The sequence below is a fragment of the Neoarius graeffei genome, chromosome 20 (assembly GCF_027579695.1).
Source record: "Neoarius graeffei isolate fNeoGra1 chromosome 20, fNeoGra1.pri, whole genome shotgun sequence".
Lineage (NCBI taxonomy): Eukaryota > Metazoa > Chordata > Actinopteri > Siluriformes > Ariidae > Neoarius > Neoarius graeffei.
The window spans coordinates 64,278,709-64,296,610 of NC_083588.1; the positions used below are offsets into that span (position 1 = coordinate 64,278,709).

At 39.5% G+C, this 17,902-nt stretch overlaps 1 protein-coding gene across 2 annotated transcripts; it reads left to right on the forward strand.

The window, feature by feature from the left end:
* The first annotated feature begins 687 nt into the window (after positions 1 to 687).
* ifi35 (interferon-induced protein 35) lies at positions 688 to 17,620 on the forward strand. Of its 2 annotated transcripts, none has more exons than XM_060902236.1 (10): positions 688 to 766; positions 3,128 to 3,157; positions 3,236 to 3,310; positions 3,402 to 3,560; positions 7,563 to 7,679; positions 7,816 to 7,960; positions 8,054 to 8,160; positions 12,611 to 12,797; positions 14,760 to 14,869; positions 16,938 to 17,620. In XM_060902236.1, the coding sequence occupies exons 2-10, from the start codon at positions 3,143 to 3,145 to the stop codon at positions 17,136 to 17,138; spliced, it is 1,116 nt and encodes a 371-aa protein (XP_060758219.1). In that variant the 5' UTR covers positions 688 to 766; positions 3,128 to 3,142; the 3' UTR covers positions 17,139 to 17,620. The 2 variants fall into 2 exon arrangements, with proteins under 2 accessions (XP_060758219.1, XP_060758220.1); XM_060902237.1 differs by having other exon boundaries at positions 697 to 762.
* Positions 17,621 to 17,902: the final 282 nt, after the last annotated feature.

Here is a 17,902-nt window from a genome sequence, read left to right on the forward strand (position 1 = left end):
GTCTCTTGCTAGACTGTATTTATTGTTACTTCAACTTTCTCCAAAGAGCCAAACAAATCTTTTATTAAATGCATTCATTTATTCCTTTTTTTTTTTTTTTGCATTCATGAAATATCCTGTACCTTTAAAGTGGTGCAGAAAAATAACACAGCATAAAAGTATTTTAAAGGCCCAAAATAGTTATTTTAAAACAAAATAGACTGAGATTAAATGTAATTTAAAGCTTTTATTGTGATGACGTAACCTGACTTCAGTACGTTTCTGAGATTTATGCTGTATGTTACTGAACATATTTTTAATATGTTCGTGTCAATCTTTACAAATGAATATAAATAAAAAGCTTCTTTTTTCCCTCCAGGGTAAATTCCAACACCAGAACAAACAATAAATAAATAATTAAAATATATATTATATTGTGGCTAAATACAGTCCTCTTAGCTGTTCCCTGTAACTTCCGGGTTCGCCTTCGCCCACGCTGTGATTGGTCAGTGACCGGCGCTCGTGCGCAACCGGAAGTACGAACTTATGAAGCAATTCTAAAAACAACAACAACAAACAAAAAAAAAAAAGAAAAAAGTGATATTGTTTTCCCTCCGTTGCATAATTATTTGTTTTATCAAAGTCCGTCCAAAAGTATAAATAATGATTAAAACGATTATAATAATTATGCATGACGTCACCACCGAGGAACGCCCCCACAGATGAAGAAAGGAAAGTGAAAGTGAACGAGTTCACAACTGCGTTACAGGACTGAAAGAAAAGGCGAGTAAGTAACCTGTTCTATATTTATTCCTGTATTTATAAAGAATATAGTTAATGGCAGAGAGTATAATGATGCAATTAAACCAAGATATCCAAACTGTAAATAATTTTCTGATATTAATGATGTAGAGACCGAACAGTCGACGCCACTCATCAGCTTTAGTGTAAATGTAAAAGTGAATGTTAAAAATAAAAATAATAATTACATTTTAAGGGAAGTTTCTCGTTTGTTTCGTGACTAATATGTTAATATTGTAGAATTTAATGTGTGTTAAGTTTTTCTGACGTAACAACATTAAACACAGGCCGAGACTCTTTCTATTTCCTGTTTACAACAAGCTTTAGAAGATCTTCATTTGACATGAACTTTTAAAAAGTATAAAGTAGATATTCATCTATGTTAATGACAATTTGTTTGGTGGATGTAATTCAACTAAAGAAATGACATTAAATTAGATTAAAATACATATCAATTAAAAACTAATTAATGAATGTTTTGTTTAAAGAATACTGATACAAGAAACTAGGGGAAAAATCAAACATCCATGATATATGTAAATGCATTATTTTAAAAATCAAACTCTATTGATTTTTGCAGAACAAATGTAAAGGGTAATAAAAGCTGCAGTGAGGTTAAGGCAACTATTATATATTTAATATAGAAACCTTTGAATTTATCAAGTGTTAATTTAAGCTCATAATTATATTAATTAACAGTAAAATAATGGAATAAATTAAATTAAGAACACTGGCCAAAAAGAAAAAAAAAATTGCCATTTGGATTTAAATAAACAAATAATTAGCAGCCTTTGATTGGATAATTACTGCAGTGATTAATGTTTCAGCTGCAATAATTCTTTTAACCCTAAGTGGTGCAAAGAGTAGCTACTAATTTCTTCAACAAACATGTTGGAAGTCGAATCCCTTGGTCATGGAAAAGATGTTCCTGTGTTTCAGAAGGTCAAATTATTGACCTGCATCAAGCAAAGAAAGCAACTAAGGAGGTTGCGGAAATGACTGGAACTGGGTGAAGAACTGACCAACACATTATTAAAACCTGGAAGGATAGAGATGAAATATCAACTTTGCAGAAGAAATGTGGTCAGAAAAAATCTTGACTGAGCATGATTGGAGATCACTTACATGCTTGGTGAAGTTGAATTGTAAAAACAAACAAACAAACAAACAAAAAACATAAAAATAAGAATTGATAATATAATATAACTCACAGCTATGTTTAATAGTGAAAGTAAGTCACTATTACTTGAGAACCCACAGGATTGGGACTAAACAGCTGTATGTCTGTAAGAAAACCACTTGTTAGTGAGACTAATCAGGAGAAAAGGCTTCACTTTGCTCGGGAGCATAAAGATTGGACTCTGGAGCAATGGAGAAATGTTATGTGGTCTGATGAGTCCAGACTGACCCTATTCCTGAGTGATGGGTGTGTCAGGGTAAGAAGGGAAGCTCATGAAGCTCCACTCCATCATCCATAGTGTCCCATGTACAAGCCTCTGAAGGCAGGGTGATGATCTGGGGTTGATTCAGTTGCTCAGGTCAAGACTCAGCAACGTTATGGGGCAATAAAATGACATCAGCTGATGACCTAAATGTACTGAATGACCAGATTATCATCACATGAATGGATTTTTTTCTTCCCTGATGGCATGGGAATAAAATTAGGGCTCAGACTGTGAAAGAGTGGTTCAGGAAGCATTTCACACATGAATTAACCACCACAGAGTCCCGACCTTAACCCCATTGAGAATCTTTGGGATGCTGGAGAAGACTTTATGCAGAGGTTCGACTCTCCTGTAGTCAACACAAGATCTCAGTGGAAAATTAATGCAACTCTGGACAGAAATAAATATTGTGACATTGCATAAAGTTGCTGAAACAATGCCATGGTGAAGGTGTGCTGTAATAAAAGCTAAGTGCAGTCCAGTGAAAACATATTGTGCATCTGTTTTGTAAAGGAGTATATATATTTTTTATTTTTATTCCGGGCAAACCTAAAATTAGCCAGATTTCTTCTCACACATACCAACTTTTAGTTTGTTCACAAAGTATTCATTAAATGTTCTAAATAACTGACTTGCACAACTCTGTGATCGTCTTCTTCCAGAATTTTATCGCAGGTTTTGTGATATTTCCAGTATAAATATAAACTGTATTACAATCATAAAATAATTATAATTTATGTTCAGTATGCAATTCATGTTTATAATGGAAATATCCCAAACCATGACTTATTTATTTATTTATTTGCAGATACACACCAATATCTTCTTTGTTTGATGTAAAATAAGCTCATATATAATAGATACCGTGTATAATCTCATCACCTCCTGCTGTCTTTCTACAGGCTCATTTGTCCAGGATGTCTTCAGATGAGGTAAGATATCAAATATTTTTTTAGGTATCAAACTTTCTTTGTTAAACACTGATGCTCATGTTAAACCTGTCATTTCAGGATTTCTCTCTGGTCACTGATGACAGCGCATCATTCAGCCTTAAATCCATTTATAAACAGATCGACAAGCTGAAGGTGCAGCTCCTTCAGAAAGCATCTGTAACTTCACTATAACCCCATCACCTCAAACACAAGCTCACTTGAATGCATGTTTAAATGTCCACAGGCAGATCACAAAGCCCTGGTGCACGAACAGACATTGATCTGTGAATCCAAAAACAGCAACATCAAGTTTACTCAAGAGTTCCAGCAGCGAGCCAGTAATGCGAGAAAGCGTCTCGAGAACGAGGAGCTGAACCAAGCCAAGGCACTGAAGAAAGAGCAGGTCAGAAAAACCTTCATGGTGTGAACACTGAGCGCACAGAATAACAATATCCTTATGATTACATGAATTTTGCAACAGTGATGAGAATCACGATTCACTTTTGCAATTCGATTTTTGTCTCACTTGTGCAAGTGAATCAGATGTCGAATTTTGATTCATTTGATTCACAATTCAGAATAGCATCCAAAAAAATTACAGTACATATACAGGAATTTCAGGAAACAGAAATTATTTTATTGACTAAGGAATATTACAGCAATAACATGGTAGCCGCGGGGTCTTAAAAGTCTTTAAAAAAGTCTTAAATTTAATATTCCAAAATTAAGGCCTTAAAAAGTCTTAAATTGCTTTGCCCAAGTCTTAATTTTTTAAACAAAGGTCTTAAATTTACTCATACTATTCTACAATGCGAAAACATGGGTTTTGCATAACATCAGTGAATTTCTTGGAGTATGCGCAAAGAAAGAAACAATATTGATACATTTTCGCGCTGGCGCAATCGTCGGAGTCCGTGGTGGAGAGGAGACTCTGCGAATCGCAGTATGGGGAAGTGTGGTTTTAATCAGCAGTGGCTTTCAGATGAAAGATATTGTGATTGGGTGAGGGAGGTTCCTGGAAGCGACGTTGAAGCAAGATGCTGTGTTTGTCGAAAGACCTTCAAGTTGTCCACTATAGGTCATTTTGCTTTAGAGTCTCACATGAAGAGCTCAAAGCACATTGCATCTGCCCTCCACCGCCACCAGCCCATCGCTCAGTTCTGCACGGTTCAATCTCCGAATGCACCTGGAGTTGGTAGCACCACTGTCGAATGTCAGCGGCATCAGCCAAGCCAGACATCATCGGCAAGGCTAGCAACAACACAAGGGCCGAGCAGTGGCATGATGGGTGTCGGTGGAACCCCAACACTTCGGGCAGAGGTGCTCTGGATTTTAAAAACAATTACGGAACACCACTCGTACAGCTCGAATGAGGGCATAAGCGAACTCTTTAAGGCTGTGTTCCCAGACTCGGAAGTCGCTACAACATTCTCCTGTGGAAAAAACAAAACGTCTTACAGAACAAAATTCAGTCTTGCTCCTTATATAACGAAGGAGTTGGTCAAAGACGTTAACGAGGCAAGTGGTGGATTGTGTCTCTTATCTATCCACCTCCACATCTATGTCTTCCTCCCTCCCTTGTTTACTAGGAGTATTTACATTTCTTTTTATTCTTCAAAAGGTAAAATGGTTGAAGCAAGTTGAATGCTGGGAAACTAAGACAAAGAGTTTGTCTGTTTATCATCTCTGGGTGCATGGTCATAATTAGTTTAGAGACCGTTCTTTAGGCCTTGAGTTGGGCCCTTAGTTTGGCTTTTTAACTGATGAGTGCACACCATTGTACCAATGTATTGGTATGCCAATTGCATTTTTGTGCACCTTTAAGAGACTTTCGGCTTACCTCTTTTCTATCGATCTATCTATCTCTATCTCTCTTCCCATCTATCCCCCTCGTCTCTTATCTATCTATGCCCCTCTGTATCTCTCTCCCTCCCTCATTTAGAAGGGTACAAAATGTAAAATGGTTGAAGCAAGTGCTGGGAAACTAAGACAAAGAGTTTGTCTGTTTAGAGTGTTGTGAATGTTTTGATATTTTATTAAAAAAAAAAAATACACCCACATCACTTTTTTATTTTAAGTATCATCTCTGGGTGCACGGTCATAATTAGTTCAGAGACAGTTCTTTAAGCCTCGAGTGAGGCCCTCTGGCTTTTTGACTGGCGAGTGCACACCTTTGGCATTAATGTGTTGGTATGCCTATTGCATTTTTGTGTACCTTTAAGGCCATGACGTGGACCCTGCGTTGTGCTCCTTTCTTCCAGGTTTAGACTTGTTTTTTGTCTTGAATGTGAAGATTCGACAAGCAATGCACATAATGACTTAAGTATATAACTTTTATAATAAAAGTATTTTTACTTGAAACATTTGTCATTATTTGTTAGGGTTTTGCTAGGAATCAAACCCAGGTCGCTGGTGTAATGATCCAGCAAACCCCCACTAGGCCACCAGGGGAATGACTGAAGTGCAAAGGTGTGAGGCGAAAGTAGAGTAGCAAAAAACAGTTTATTTACAATGCAAAAAATCCAAAAAGTATAATCCAAAACGCTCAGAAGACATAAGGGAAAAAATCCAAAAGTTCAAAGTCAATACAAAAGCCAATAACCAGAAAAGAAGGGGTAAAAATCCAAACGCTCAGAAGATCCAAAAAGTCAAAAACAAAATCCACAAAGTCCAAAAGAAAGCAAAAATACAAAGAACACAAGGACAGAGGCAAGGCACACGGGACAGAGGTAACTAGCACTAAACAGCATAGCAAAAAAAGACTCCGTGACTAGAGACCAAACTGAGGGAGTATAAATACACAAACTAAATAGAACACAGGTGACAATAATGAGGACTAGGCGGGGCACAAGGCACATGTAAAAACAAAACACAACACACAGAAACAATAGCGGCCTCTAGCAGTCAAAACAAACATGACAACAAAAAAGGAATGATGGCGGCCTCTAGAGGCCAACAAAGTCCAAGTCCTAACATTATTGGGAATTTGATCTGGTGTTCTACGACCGCATAATGGATGCGATGTAGGTCTTAATTCTCATTTAAGTGGTCTTAAAAAGGTCTTAAAAAAGTCTTAAATTTATGGTGGTCAAACCTGGGGAAACCCTGAATAAGAAATGTGAATCAAAAATACACCGATCAGCCATAACATTAAACCACTAACAAGTGAAGCAGTGAATAATTAACAGTTATTCCACAAAATTGAGTCGTACATGAGCTGATAGGTGAAGAGGTGTGTAACACTGAGTTGTCCATAAGCCATGTACGATGAGATTGAGTGGAATAACTGTTTTATTCTTTCCACATTCACTGGATTTTGAGAGACAGAGCATTTTTGTTTTAATTTTTTTGCAAATTTAATAAATAAAAACTTTACACAAAACATCTGACAAAATCATTTCCCCTTACAATGTAAACAAACCGGTGAAATGACAGGAGCAATTTGTGAAAAATGCGATAATAATAATTCTTGAAAAATAAAAAAAGATACGTTCTTACTATCAAATACTTTTATTCCATACTCTGTTGCTTTTTTTTTGGGGGGGGGGGGGGGTTGAGTAGAGTTTTTATTCCATCCTCAGTTGGTTCAGCAACATGCTTCGCCATTTTGTTTTTCTCTACTCACGGTATATGAGCAGATAGTCTAGTAGTAGTGTAGCCAATCAGAGCGTGCCATTACTCATATCCAGTGAACGTGGATAGAATAACACTGATTATCTCATTTCAATGGCACCTGTTGAGGGGTGGAGTTTATTTGGCAGCAAGAAAGAGAACAGTCAGTTCTTGAAGTTGATGTGTTGGAAGCAGGAAAAACAGGCAAGTGTAAGGATCTGAGTGACTTTGACAAGGGCTATATTGTGATGGTGAGATGGTCTGAAAATCTCCAAAATGGTACACCTTGTGGGGTGTTCCTGGTATGCAGTGGTTAGTACCGAACAAAAGTGGACCAAGGAAGGAGAATCAGTGAACTGGAGACCGGGTCATGGGTGTCGAAGGCTCATTGATTCGCATGGGACACGAAGGCTAGCCACATGTTCCAATCTCATAGAAGAGCTTCTAGAGCACAATCTGTTGAAAAAGTTGATGCTGGCAAACACAGAAAGGTGTCAGTGTTAACTTTTTCAGCAGTTTGTGCTACAGGAGCTCTTCTGTGAGATTGGACCATATGGACTACGCTTTGTGCCCCTTACGAATCAATGAGCCTTCAACACCCATGACCCTATCGCTGGTTCACCGGTTGTCCTTCCTTGGACCACTTTTGGTAGGTACTTTTCGGTCGGCCTATTTCACATTAAATATGTTCAAAATGAACAATTCACCATGAGTTTAAGGTGATGTACATTACGAACCAAAGTAATGATGTGTATTAACTATTAACATCTTCTAACGTTTCCATTCTGTGTAGAACAAACTGGCAGATCTAAAAAAGGATGAGAGCAAACTGAGTATAGAGCTTCTGAAAATCCAGCAGGAGTTGGAAAGAATGGATGAAACCCACCAGAGCCTGAAACAGCAGACTGAGGTTTGGGGAAGTTTACAAGTATATCATCAGAGACAGTAATGATTTATTACCATGTGTTGTATATGAAGAAGGAAGAAGAATAAACTTCTGAATTTAGATTTTAATAAGCAGTTTAGGAATAACGTTCATTCTTTAGGTGTCCACTGCAGTGCCGGAGAAGAAGGTTGTGTTTAACGGCGAGACGGCTGAAAAAGTTGATGCGCTGAGTTTTGATGTGAAACCTCACATCATGTACCCCATGGAGGGAGGCACAGCATTCATCACCTTCGAAGAGGAAGAAGGTGTGTTGAGTTGAGTTCACTTCAGTCCATGTCATGGGATTATTCGCTGTTGTGTAATTGGGTCTCTCTCGGTTTCTCTGTTTTGCTCCTCAGTTGCTGAAAAGATCTTGGCTCTGAAGGAGCACGAAGTGCAGCTCGGGGAATGTAGCATCACCGTACGGGCTGAGCCGGTGCAGTTCCTCATACCAGCCAGTGTTGAGGTACATCACAGTATCTTTAAACTTCCGCATTTAAAATGTTTCAGTAAAAATCCAATATACATTTTAACAAATCCTCCTTCTGTGTTTGAGCTCCGATCCTAATGTTGTGAAAGGAAGTCTGTCAAACCCAACATCTTTTATTCTTCATCGAGATCTTCAGTGATGATGTGTTGATACAGATTTACTGTCATCTGTAAACATTAAAGGATATGGGACATGAAACATAAAAGCACGCTATATCAGTTTCTTTCCATTAAAAATATGAATTAATTGCATCAACAAATACAAAATTATCTATTAAATTCAGCAAAATCGTTATATTCGTGATGATTATATGGCATTTCTGCTCGACTTCCGATATGCATTTTTTGCAACCGGAAGAGCCGCTGTCACGTGATCATACGTCACAAAAACTTTTGGGCACAGCACAAGCGGGTAGATGAATGGAGAAGTGGATGACAAGAAAATTGTTTTTATAGTCTTTAAAGTACATTGGACATCATGGTGTATTGTGCTGCTTATGGTTGCAATAATTCCAATGGGAAATGCCCTGGAGTAAGTTTTTTTGCATTCCCCAAGGACCCGAAGCTGAGGAAAGTGTGGGCTCACCTGCGCATGCGCAGTAGGCTTCGCGCATGTGCAGTAGGCTTGGTAGGACAACTTTACAGAACACCTGTTGAAAAAAACTTTGCACCTACTGTTTCCCACAAACTGTATTCGGACCATTTCACTGAGGATTCTTTCAACATTAATACTCAGGTACTGAGCGATATTAATTCATGAAACATGAAACAGGAAGCATAAGGATGAGAAAAAAAAAACAGTTCAAATCGGGAAGCCGCGCACACCTGCGCCAGGCTGCACAAATGCGCGCAGCTTCCCGACCCAAACCGCCTCTCTCTCATCCTTACACTTCATGCCTCATGCTCCATGAACCAACATCACTATTTTCATTTTTTTTAAATCGGATCTGCGCGATTCAGCCGTGAAAAAGGCGGCATCCGCCGAAAGGCGCGCTGTTTGCATCCCTGCACGGAGGCCAGGGGACAGGGCAGGAATATTTTTGTTGATATGAGTGATCCGGTGCGATTTCGCGACCCCGCTGTTGAAGACCTCTGCGCTAAGCGACTGAAAGCCGAGGTAAGGATTAGTATTATAATTTTGGGTGTATCAATTATTGATTATCATAATTCTGACTCGTTTCGCCATTTTGAATGTTTTCATCTCGGACTCTGGAAGCATTGTATCTCAATCAATCTCAAAAAATATCAGCAAAAAAAAACTAGCTTGCAACGGACTTTAGCTAGATCTATGATGAACTTTCAATGTATGATACAAAAATAAGACTTCTTTCAACAGATCATTAGCCTTTGAGCAGAATTGTTTTGAACTTACCAGGAAGTGTCATGGCAGCACGGTGGTGTAGTGGTTAGCGCTGTCGCCTCACAGCAAGAAGGTCCTGGGTTCGAGCCCCGGGGCCGGCAAGAGCCTTTCTGTGCGGAGTTTGCATGTTCTCCCCGTGTCCGCGTGGGTTTCCTCCGGGTGCTCCGGTTTCCCCCACAGTCCAAAGACATGCAGGTTAGGTTGACTGGTGACTCTAAATTGACCGTAGGTGTGAGTGTGAATGGTTGTCTGTGTCTATGTGTCAGCCCTGTGATGACCTGGCGACTTGTCCAGGGTGTACCCCGCCTTTCGCCCGTAGTCAGCTGGGATAGGCTCCAGCTTGCCTGCGACCCTGTAGAACAGGATAAAGCGGCTAGAGATAATGAGATGAGAGATGAGATGAGGAAGTGTTATCGAGCCGACCGCTTTCAGTTTCATGAGGGCTGAATGAACTCTCACTCTCAGAATCATCTGACCCGTCAGAGTAAAGACAAGATCCATGTTCATGTGAATTTCCAGCTATCGGTTCGAATTGATAGGGTCTAACTTCACATCTCTGTGAAACATCGGGAATATCACTGTCGATGGTGTCCATTTCGGTAACCTGTTTACATTAGATTCCCAAGCGCTGGCTCCTTGGAAAGTTTTTGTGATGTCACGGGTCACGTGACCACCTAGCTCATTAACGAATCCTTGTTTTACGCTGATGTATAAAAAAACTTGAATAATGTGATGATTTTCACATTTTTGACGCCCTGCAGTGATTTAGATGGCATTTCTTATGTCCTTTATACATAATTATGCCCAGGTAAAAATCCATGTCCCATATCCTTTAAAGATGTAACAGAATGAACAGATAGAAATACAGATACAAATAGGAGTACTACTACTCTGTGTATTGTTAAACAAAGCTCTCCAGGAAGCTTCACAGGGCGTCTGGTTGGGGCTAGAGGTGTGTATCCCACTGAGATCCTGCGGAAGGCAACAAAAGTCACATGAGTGGGAGGTTTTTAGCTTTACATTCATTATCATCATTAACAAAAAATGTGCAGCACTAAGCAATGCATTTTCACTCATTCATCCTTAGTACCTGCCTGGTCAGGGTGGTTTAAATTAGGTACTAGTTTGTTCATATTTGTATAAAATTTATACTGAATTTGTGAGAAAATATCAGTTAGGTAGAAACAAAAATAACTGTGTGAGTGGGATTTTTAAAAAGCCCTACACACATTTTTAATTGAGACCAATTGTGAACTTGAGTTCATAAAAATAAAAAGATAAAGAGAAAAAATAAATCTGGATGGTTTAGGCCACGCCCACTTCAGGTTTAAGGGACCAGTCCCACAACACCGAAAACTATAACCATAACTCTGACTGTCCCTCTGCCTGAGTTTAGTTCCAGGCTGGAGCAGAAACACCACAACTCTAATCCCCACTATAATACCGCTTGGTCCTGACACTCAGGGAAATAAACGCATGCAACTTAGGAATAGTCATGGAAGGTTTTTCTGAGTAGTAGCACATTATTCCGGGTCGTACTGTACAGCTTGGACTTCAAAACAACCCATGCACACACTCCGGTGGGTGATAAAATACAGACAGGTCACGGATTACGGAAATATAATAACAGAGGATACAAAATACGTCGTGGTTACGGATTTTAATCCGGATGCATCACGGATGCTAATAATTTACAGATTGGTCACGGACATTTCAGTATATTACAGATTGGTTACTGTTTTCATACGGATGATGCATCACGGATAAAAAATTAAGAAGTCTAAAACAATTAAATGTTTGGACTGCTGAAGTTCATAATTAAAATATCTTACCTGCATTTATATGTTTACTTTATTAATTTACTGTTGATATTTCACGGAGGGCAGCACGGTGGTGTAGTGGTTAGCGCTGTCGCCTCACAGCAAGAAGGTCCGGGTTCGAGCCCCGTGGCCGGCAAGGGCCTTTCTGTGCGGAGTTTGCATGTTCTCCCCGTGTCCGTGTGGGTTTCCTCCGGGTGCTCCGGTTTCCCCCACAGTCCAAAGACATGCAGGTTAGGTTAACTGGTGACTCTAAATTGAGCGTAGGTGTGAATGTGAGTGTGAATGGTTGTCTGTGTCTATGTGTCAGCCCTGTGATGACCTGGTGACTTGTCCAGGGTGAACCCCGCCTTTCGCCCGTAGTCAGCTGGGATAGGCTCCAGCTTGCCTGTGACCCTGTAGAACAGGATAAAGCGGCTACAGATAATGAGATGAGATGAGATAATGAGATATTTCACGGAAAATAATCACATATCCATGAATAAAAGATCTGTGCTTTGTATTGTATTTTTTATTTTGCGTGACTTCATGATGCAACAAGGATGTATAAACATGCCCGGGGAAAAATAGCACGTGCTCAGACAACGTCACATGTAAACAATTACCTGATTGGTCAGATGTTTTATCGGATCAGGTCCAGGTCTGGAAAAATGGCTCCAGAAGCAATCTCACTGATACGGATAAACCCAGGCCTGGGCTATAGGGATCATTATCAGTCTGGTGTGAGCACCGACCACATAAACTGCAGGGGACCAATTTATTTATAGTTACCGTTATAGGTATTGTGGGACCGGGACTTAAATCAAGAATATAAATACAAATTGGTGAACATGACATTGTGTTCCACACCAAAAAAAATGAACGGAACATTATTGAGGTTGACATCGTTATTTTTTTCTCGTAGTATTTGGTATCAGCCTACCACACAGGCTGCGCCTCCTGACTTGAAGTTGATGCTGACTCTCAAAAGTTATTTCACAAGAAAAAAATATTCAAAAATGGATTTGGGTCACTTTATTTTGAAGCAAGTCCATGATAACCAGGACGCATGTTTATGGAAAAGATTGGGGGCAACATATCGAGTGATTTCCATTACTTGTTACGCTAGCTACCTTAGCATTATAGCTCCAATCAAGTGCAAAACATCTCACACTAAACACATCTTGCCCGATCAACTACATTTGAGGTTGAAGGAGAAATTGTTTAAATCTGATTTTCTTCAAATCATTCTCACGCTCTTTTTGCTTTAGATGGACACTCAGGTTTGTCCATGCCGCATCCTTATCTCCAACCTGCCCAAGAAAGAGAGCATGGAGCGCCTCCTGGACAAACTGGAGATTCATTTCTCCAAGTCGAGAAACGGAGGAGGCGAAGTGGAGGAAGTCGTCTTGCTGGAAGATTCTGGCAATGTGGTCATCACCTTCCTAGACAGCAACAGTGTGTATATTAAATATATATGTGTGTATATATACAGTGGTGCTTGAAAGTTTGTGAACCCTTTAGAATTTTCTATATTTCTGCTTAAATATGACCTAAAACATCATCAGATTTTCACACAAGTCCTAAAAGTAGATAAAGAGAACCCAGTTAAACAAATGAGACAAAAATATTATACTTGGTCATTTATTTATTGCGGAAAATGATCCAATATTACATATCTGTGATTGGCAAAAGTATGTGAACCTTTGCTTTCAGTATCTGGTGTGACCCCCTTGTGCAGCAATAACTGCAACTAAACGTTTCTGGTAACTGTTGATCAGTCCTGCACACCGGCTTGGAGGAATTTTAGCCCGTTCCTCCGTACAGAACAGCTTCAACTCTGGGATGTTGGTGGGTTTCCTCACATGAACTGCTCGCTTCAGGTCCTTCCACAACATTTCCATTGGATTAAGGTCAGGACTTTGACTTGGCCATTCCAAAACATTAACTTTATTCTTCTTTAACCATTCTTTGGTAGAACGACTTGTGTGCTTAGGGTTGTTGTCTTGCTGCATGACCCACCTTCTCTTGAGATTCAGTTCATGGACAGATGTCCTGACATTTTCCTTTAGAATTTGCTGGTATAATTCAGAATTCATTGTTCCATCAATGATGGCAAGCCATCCTGGCCCAGATGCAGCCAAACGGCCCAAACCATGATACTACCACCACCATGTTTCACAGATGGGATAAGGTTCTTATGCTGGAATGCAGTGTTTTCCTTTCTCCAAACATAACGCTTCTCATTTAAACCAAAAAGTTATATTTTGGTCTAATCTGTCCACAAAACATTTTTCCAATAGCCTTCTGGCTTGTCCACGTGATCTTTAGTAAACTGCAGATGAGCAGCAATGTTCTTTTTGGAGAGCAGTGTCTTTCTCCTTGCAGCCCTGCCATGCACACCATTGTTGTTCAGTGTTCTTCTGATAGTGGACTCATGAACATTAACATTAGCCAATGTGAGAGAGGCCTTTAGTTGCTGAGAAGTTACCCTGGGGTCCTTTGTGACCTTGCCGACTATTACATACCTTGCTCTTGGAGTGATCTTTGTTGGTCGACCACTCCTGGGGAGGGTAACAATGGTCTTGAATTTCCTCCATTTGTACACAATCTGTTTGACTGTGGATTGGTGGAGTCCAAACTCTTTAGAGATGGTTTTGTAACCTTTTCCAGCCTGATGAGCATCAACAACACTTTTTCTGAGGTCCTCAGAAATCTCCTTTGTTCGTGCCATGATACACTTCCACAAACATGTGTTGTGAAGATCAGACTTTGATAGATCCCTGTTCTTTAAATAAAACAGGGTGCCCACTCACACCTGATTGTCGTCCCATTGATTGAAAACCCCTGACTCTAATTTCACCTTCAAATTAACTGCTAATCCTAGAGGTTCACATACTTTTGCCACTCACAGATATGTAATATTGGATCATTTTCCTCAATAAATAAATGACCAAGTATAATATTTTTGTCTCATTTGTTTAACTGGGTTCTCTTTATCTACTTTTAGGACTTGTGTGAAAATCTGATGTTGTTTTAGGTCATATTTATGCAGAAATATAGAAAATTCTAAAGGGTTCACAAACTTTCAAGCACCACTGTATTATGGGTTACTGATCAGAAGGGCAGGGGTTCAAGCCCCAGCACCGCCAATCTGCCACTGTTGGACCGCTGAGCAAGGCCCTTTAACCCTCTCTGCTCCAGGGGCAGTGCATCACGGCTGACTCTGTGCTCTGAGCTCCAACTTGTTCACAAAGCTGGTATACTGTACAGTATGTGAAGAAAAGGTTTCACTGTGCTGTAATGTTTCTGTGACAAATTGTTAGGAATGTTGCAGTAAAATATACAAATGTGAAGTTGGGATTTGGTGAATGGATTTATTTGGGTATTCAAACACAGCATCTCGCTCTCTTCCCATAGTTGCCAAGGGTCTTACAGATAAACAAATGCATGAGATTGACTTGGACAAAGGAAAGAAATGCAAGGTGAAGGTCACACCCTTTCTCAATGGCGAGATCACACTTCTCAAGGTGAGAAGAACTTTATACTTGGTTACTTGATTAATACTGGATGGACATTACATGATTTTGGGAATTTTAACATCCTCCTCCACATTATGATCACTTCCAGCTTTCCGCTGTAACGCCACCCTCAAACTTTGGAATGCAGGGTGTGTAGTGTGGGACAATGTCAAAATGCACCATCAACCTAATTTGTGAAGAACTGGATGTGGTTCTGAGGCAGATAGACTTCCATTATTACTCCCCCTCAGACCTGTCAGGCTTTTTGCACTGGAGCTCTGAATGTTAATTTCTGTGCACCACTCACAAATTTACCAAAATTGCAGTTTTCTTTTCTCCTCCGAAGTAAAAATGGCACATAAACCAATTGACTTGAATCTGTTTTGAACTGTTCGAGATTAAGCTTAAGCCCTACCCCTTCCAACTTACCCAACACTAGTAATCTCTTATCCTGGCTCCATTTTCCCGATTGAAAGATGCGCTGAGGTAGCATCTTCACTTTCTGTCGTTGTTCAAGAAGAATGTTTTGTGTTCAACGTTAAAATGAAATGAATTCTATCAGTGCGTGCACGACTTACCTAGCATTACATGGATATTGATGTACAACCCCAATTCCAAAAGAGTTGGGACACTGAGTGAAGCATAAATAAAAACAGAATGTAAGGATTTGTAAATCATGGAAACCCTATATTTTTGAAAGTAATACAAACACAACATATCAAATGTTGAAACTGAGAAATTTTATTGTTTTTGAAAAATATTTGCTCATTTTGAATTTGATGCCAGCAATACATTTCAGAAAAGTTGGGACGGGGCAACAAAAGGCTGAAAAAGTTGTGTAATGCTGAAAAAAAAAAAACTAATTTGGTTAATTGGCAACAGGTCAGTAAGATGATTGGGTATAAAAAGAGCATCCCAGAGAGGCGGAGTCTCTCAGAAGTAAAGACGGGGAGGGGTTCACTGCTCTCTGAAAGACTGCGTGGGCAAACAGTGCAACAATTTAAGAATAACGTTCCTCAATGTAAAACTGCAAAGAATTTGTGGGTCACATCATCTGTGGTCCGTAATATCATTAAAAGATTCAGAGAATCTGGAGAAATCTCTGTATGCGAGAGACAAGGCTGAAAACTGACATTGGATGCCTGTGATCTTCATGGCCACCACGTCCTCCAGGCTAAAGAGGTGAGGGACCATCCGGCTTGTTATCAGTGCACAGTCCAAAAGCATTCAGCATCTGTGATGGTATGAGGGGGCGTTAGTGCACATGACATGGGTAGCTTGTACATCTGGGAAGGCATCATTAATGCTGAATGGTATATACACGTTTTAGAGCAATATGCTGCCATCCAGACTAAATCTTTTTCAGGGAAGGCCTTTCTTCTTTCAGCGAGACAACACCAAACCACTTTCTACACATGTTAAAACTGCAAGGCTCCATAGTAAGAGTGTCCAGGTGCTAAACTGGCCTGCTGCAGTCCAGACCTGTCTCCTATTTAAAACATTTGGCGCATTATGAAGCACAAAATACGACAAAGGAGACCCTGAACTGTTGAGCAACTGAAATTGTATATCAGGGAAGAATGGGACAACATTTCTCTTTCAAAACTACAGCAGCTGGTCTCCTCAGTTCCCAAACGTTTACAGCATTGTTAAAAGTAGAGGTGATTCAGCACAGTGGTAAACACGCCCCGTCTCAATTTTTCTGAAATGTATTGCTGACATCAAATTCAAAATGAGCATATATATTTCAAAAAACAAAATTTCTCAGTTTCAACATTTGATATGTTGTCTTTGTACTATTTTCAATGAAATATCGAGCTTCCATGATTTGCAAATTCTCTCTCTCTCTCTCTCTTTTTTTTTTTACAGTTTACACAGCATCCCAACTTTTTTGGGATTGGGGTTGTACGTATATATCTAATGTCAACTCACTTAAGTATGAAACCGTTTGAGCAGCAGATCCACAGTAAAAAATATCAAGCATGTGGAACTTAATTTTAATTTGATTTAATTAGATTACTCCATAAGGGATTTAAAAAAAAAGCGCGTATAATTTTTCCTGTAATTCTGTCCTCAGACATGTAACACGACCTGCTCCAAGACTGTGCTGCTGACAGGAATCCCAGCTGTGATGGAGAAGGACAACCTGCAGGACCTGTTGGAGATCCACTTCCAGAAATCTGCCAACAGTGGAGGAGAAGTAGACGCAATTGTTTACAACCCAGTGGGCGAGAAAACCCTCGCTGTGTTTGAAGAAGACGCTGTTAAACCTGAGTAGAACCATTAAAGTGGCCTGAGCTGCTAAATCTGTTGCTGATATTCAGGACTTATGTAATGTACTTTTCCTGGAGGTCTTTCATCTTGACATGAACCAATCATAATACTTATGAAGTTTATTTCACCATGAGGAGGATTGGACAATTTAAAAAAAAAAAAAAAGTACATTTATCTATATTTGTATCTTTTTGGACAACATTTTAATCGAACTTTGTTAGCTTTGCTATCGATATTATCACTTCTAGCATGCTGGGTCTGTGACTTCTATTGTATTAGCTTTACAAATTCATGAAAAGACATGAACCAGAGATGGATCTAAAGTTTCAGTGCTGACAGACTGCCTTTATCTCATAAGGTTTATAGTAACAGAGTTGATCACTGAATTAGCAAATACACAAAACGTGGTTGGCTAGCATCCGTGCTAAAGGCATGAAAACATTAAAACAAGTTCCTTAATAAATGATTTGTTTACTTTCAATATAACTTGGGTAAATAAGCTATACTTTCAGAATTATCTCATCAGTCAATAAGTCGGGGGGGGGGGGGGGGGGGGGGGACGGGACGGGGGGACGGGACTTGATTTGCTTCTCAGGATCTTCAGGAAATTCAGATGAAAAACATGTAACCCGTAGAATATTCCAAATCCTTCAACTTGGGTGAGTGGGAATTAAGTTTTAGGCATGAGCTGTTACACAATAATGCAAATTAATTAATAAAAATTTCTGAAGTATTTTAATGTGTCAAAAATGTCTTTAAATACAGATT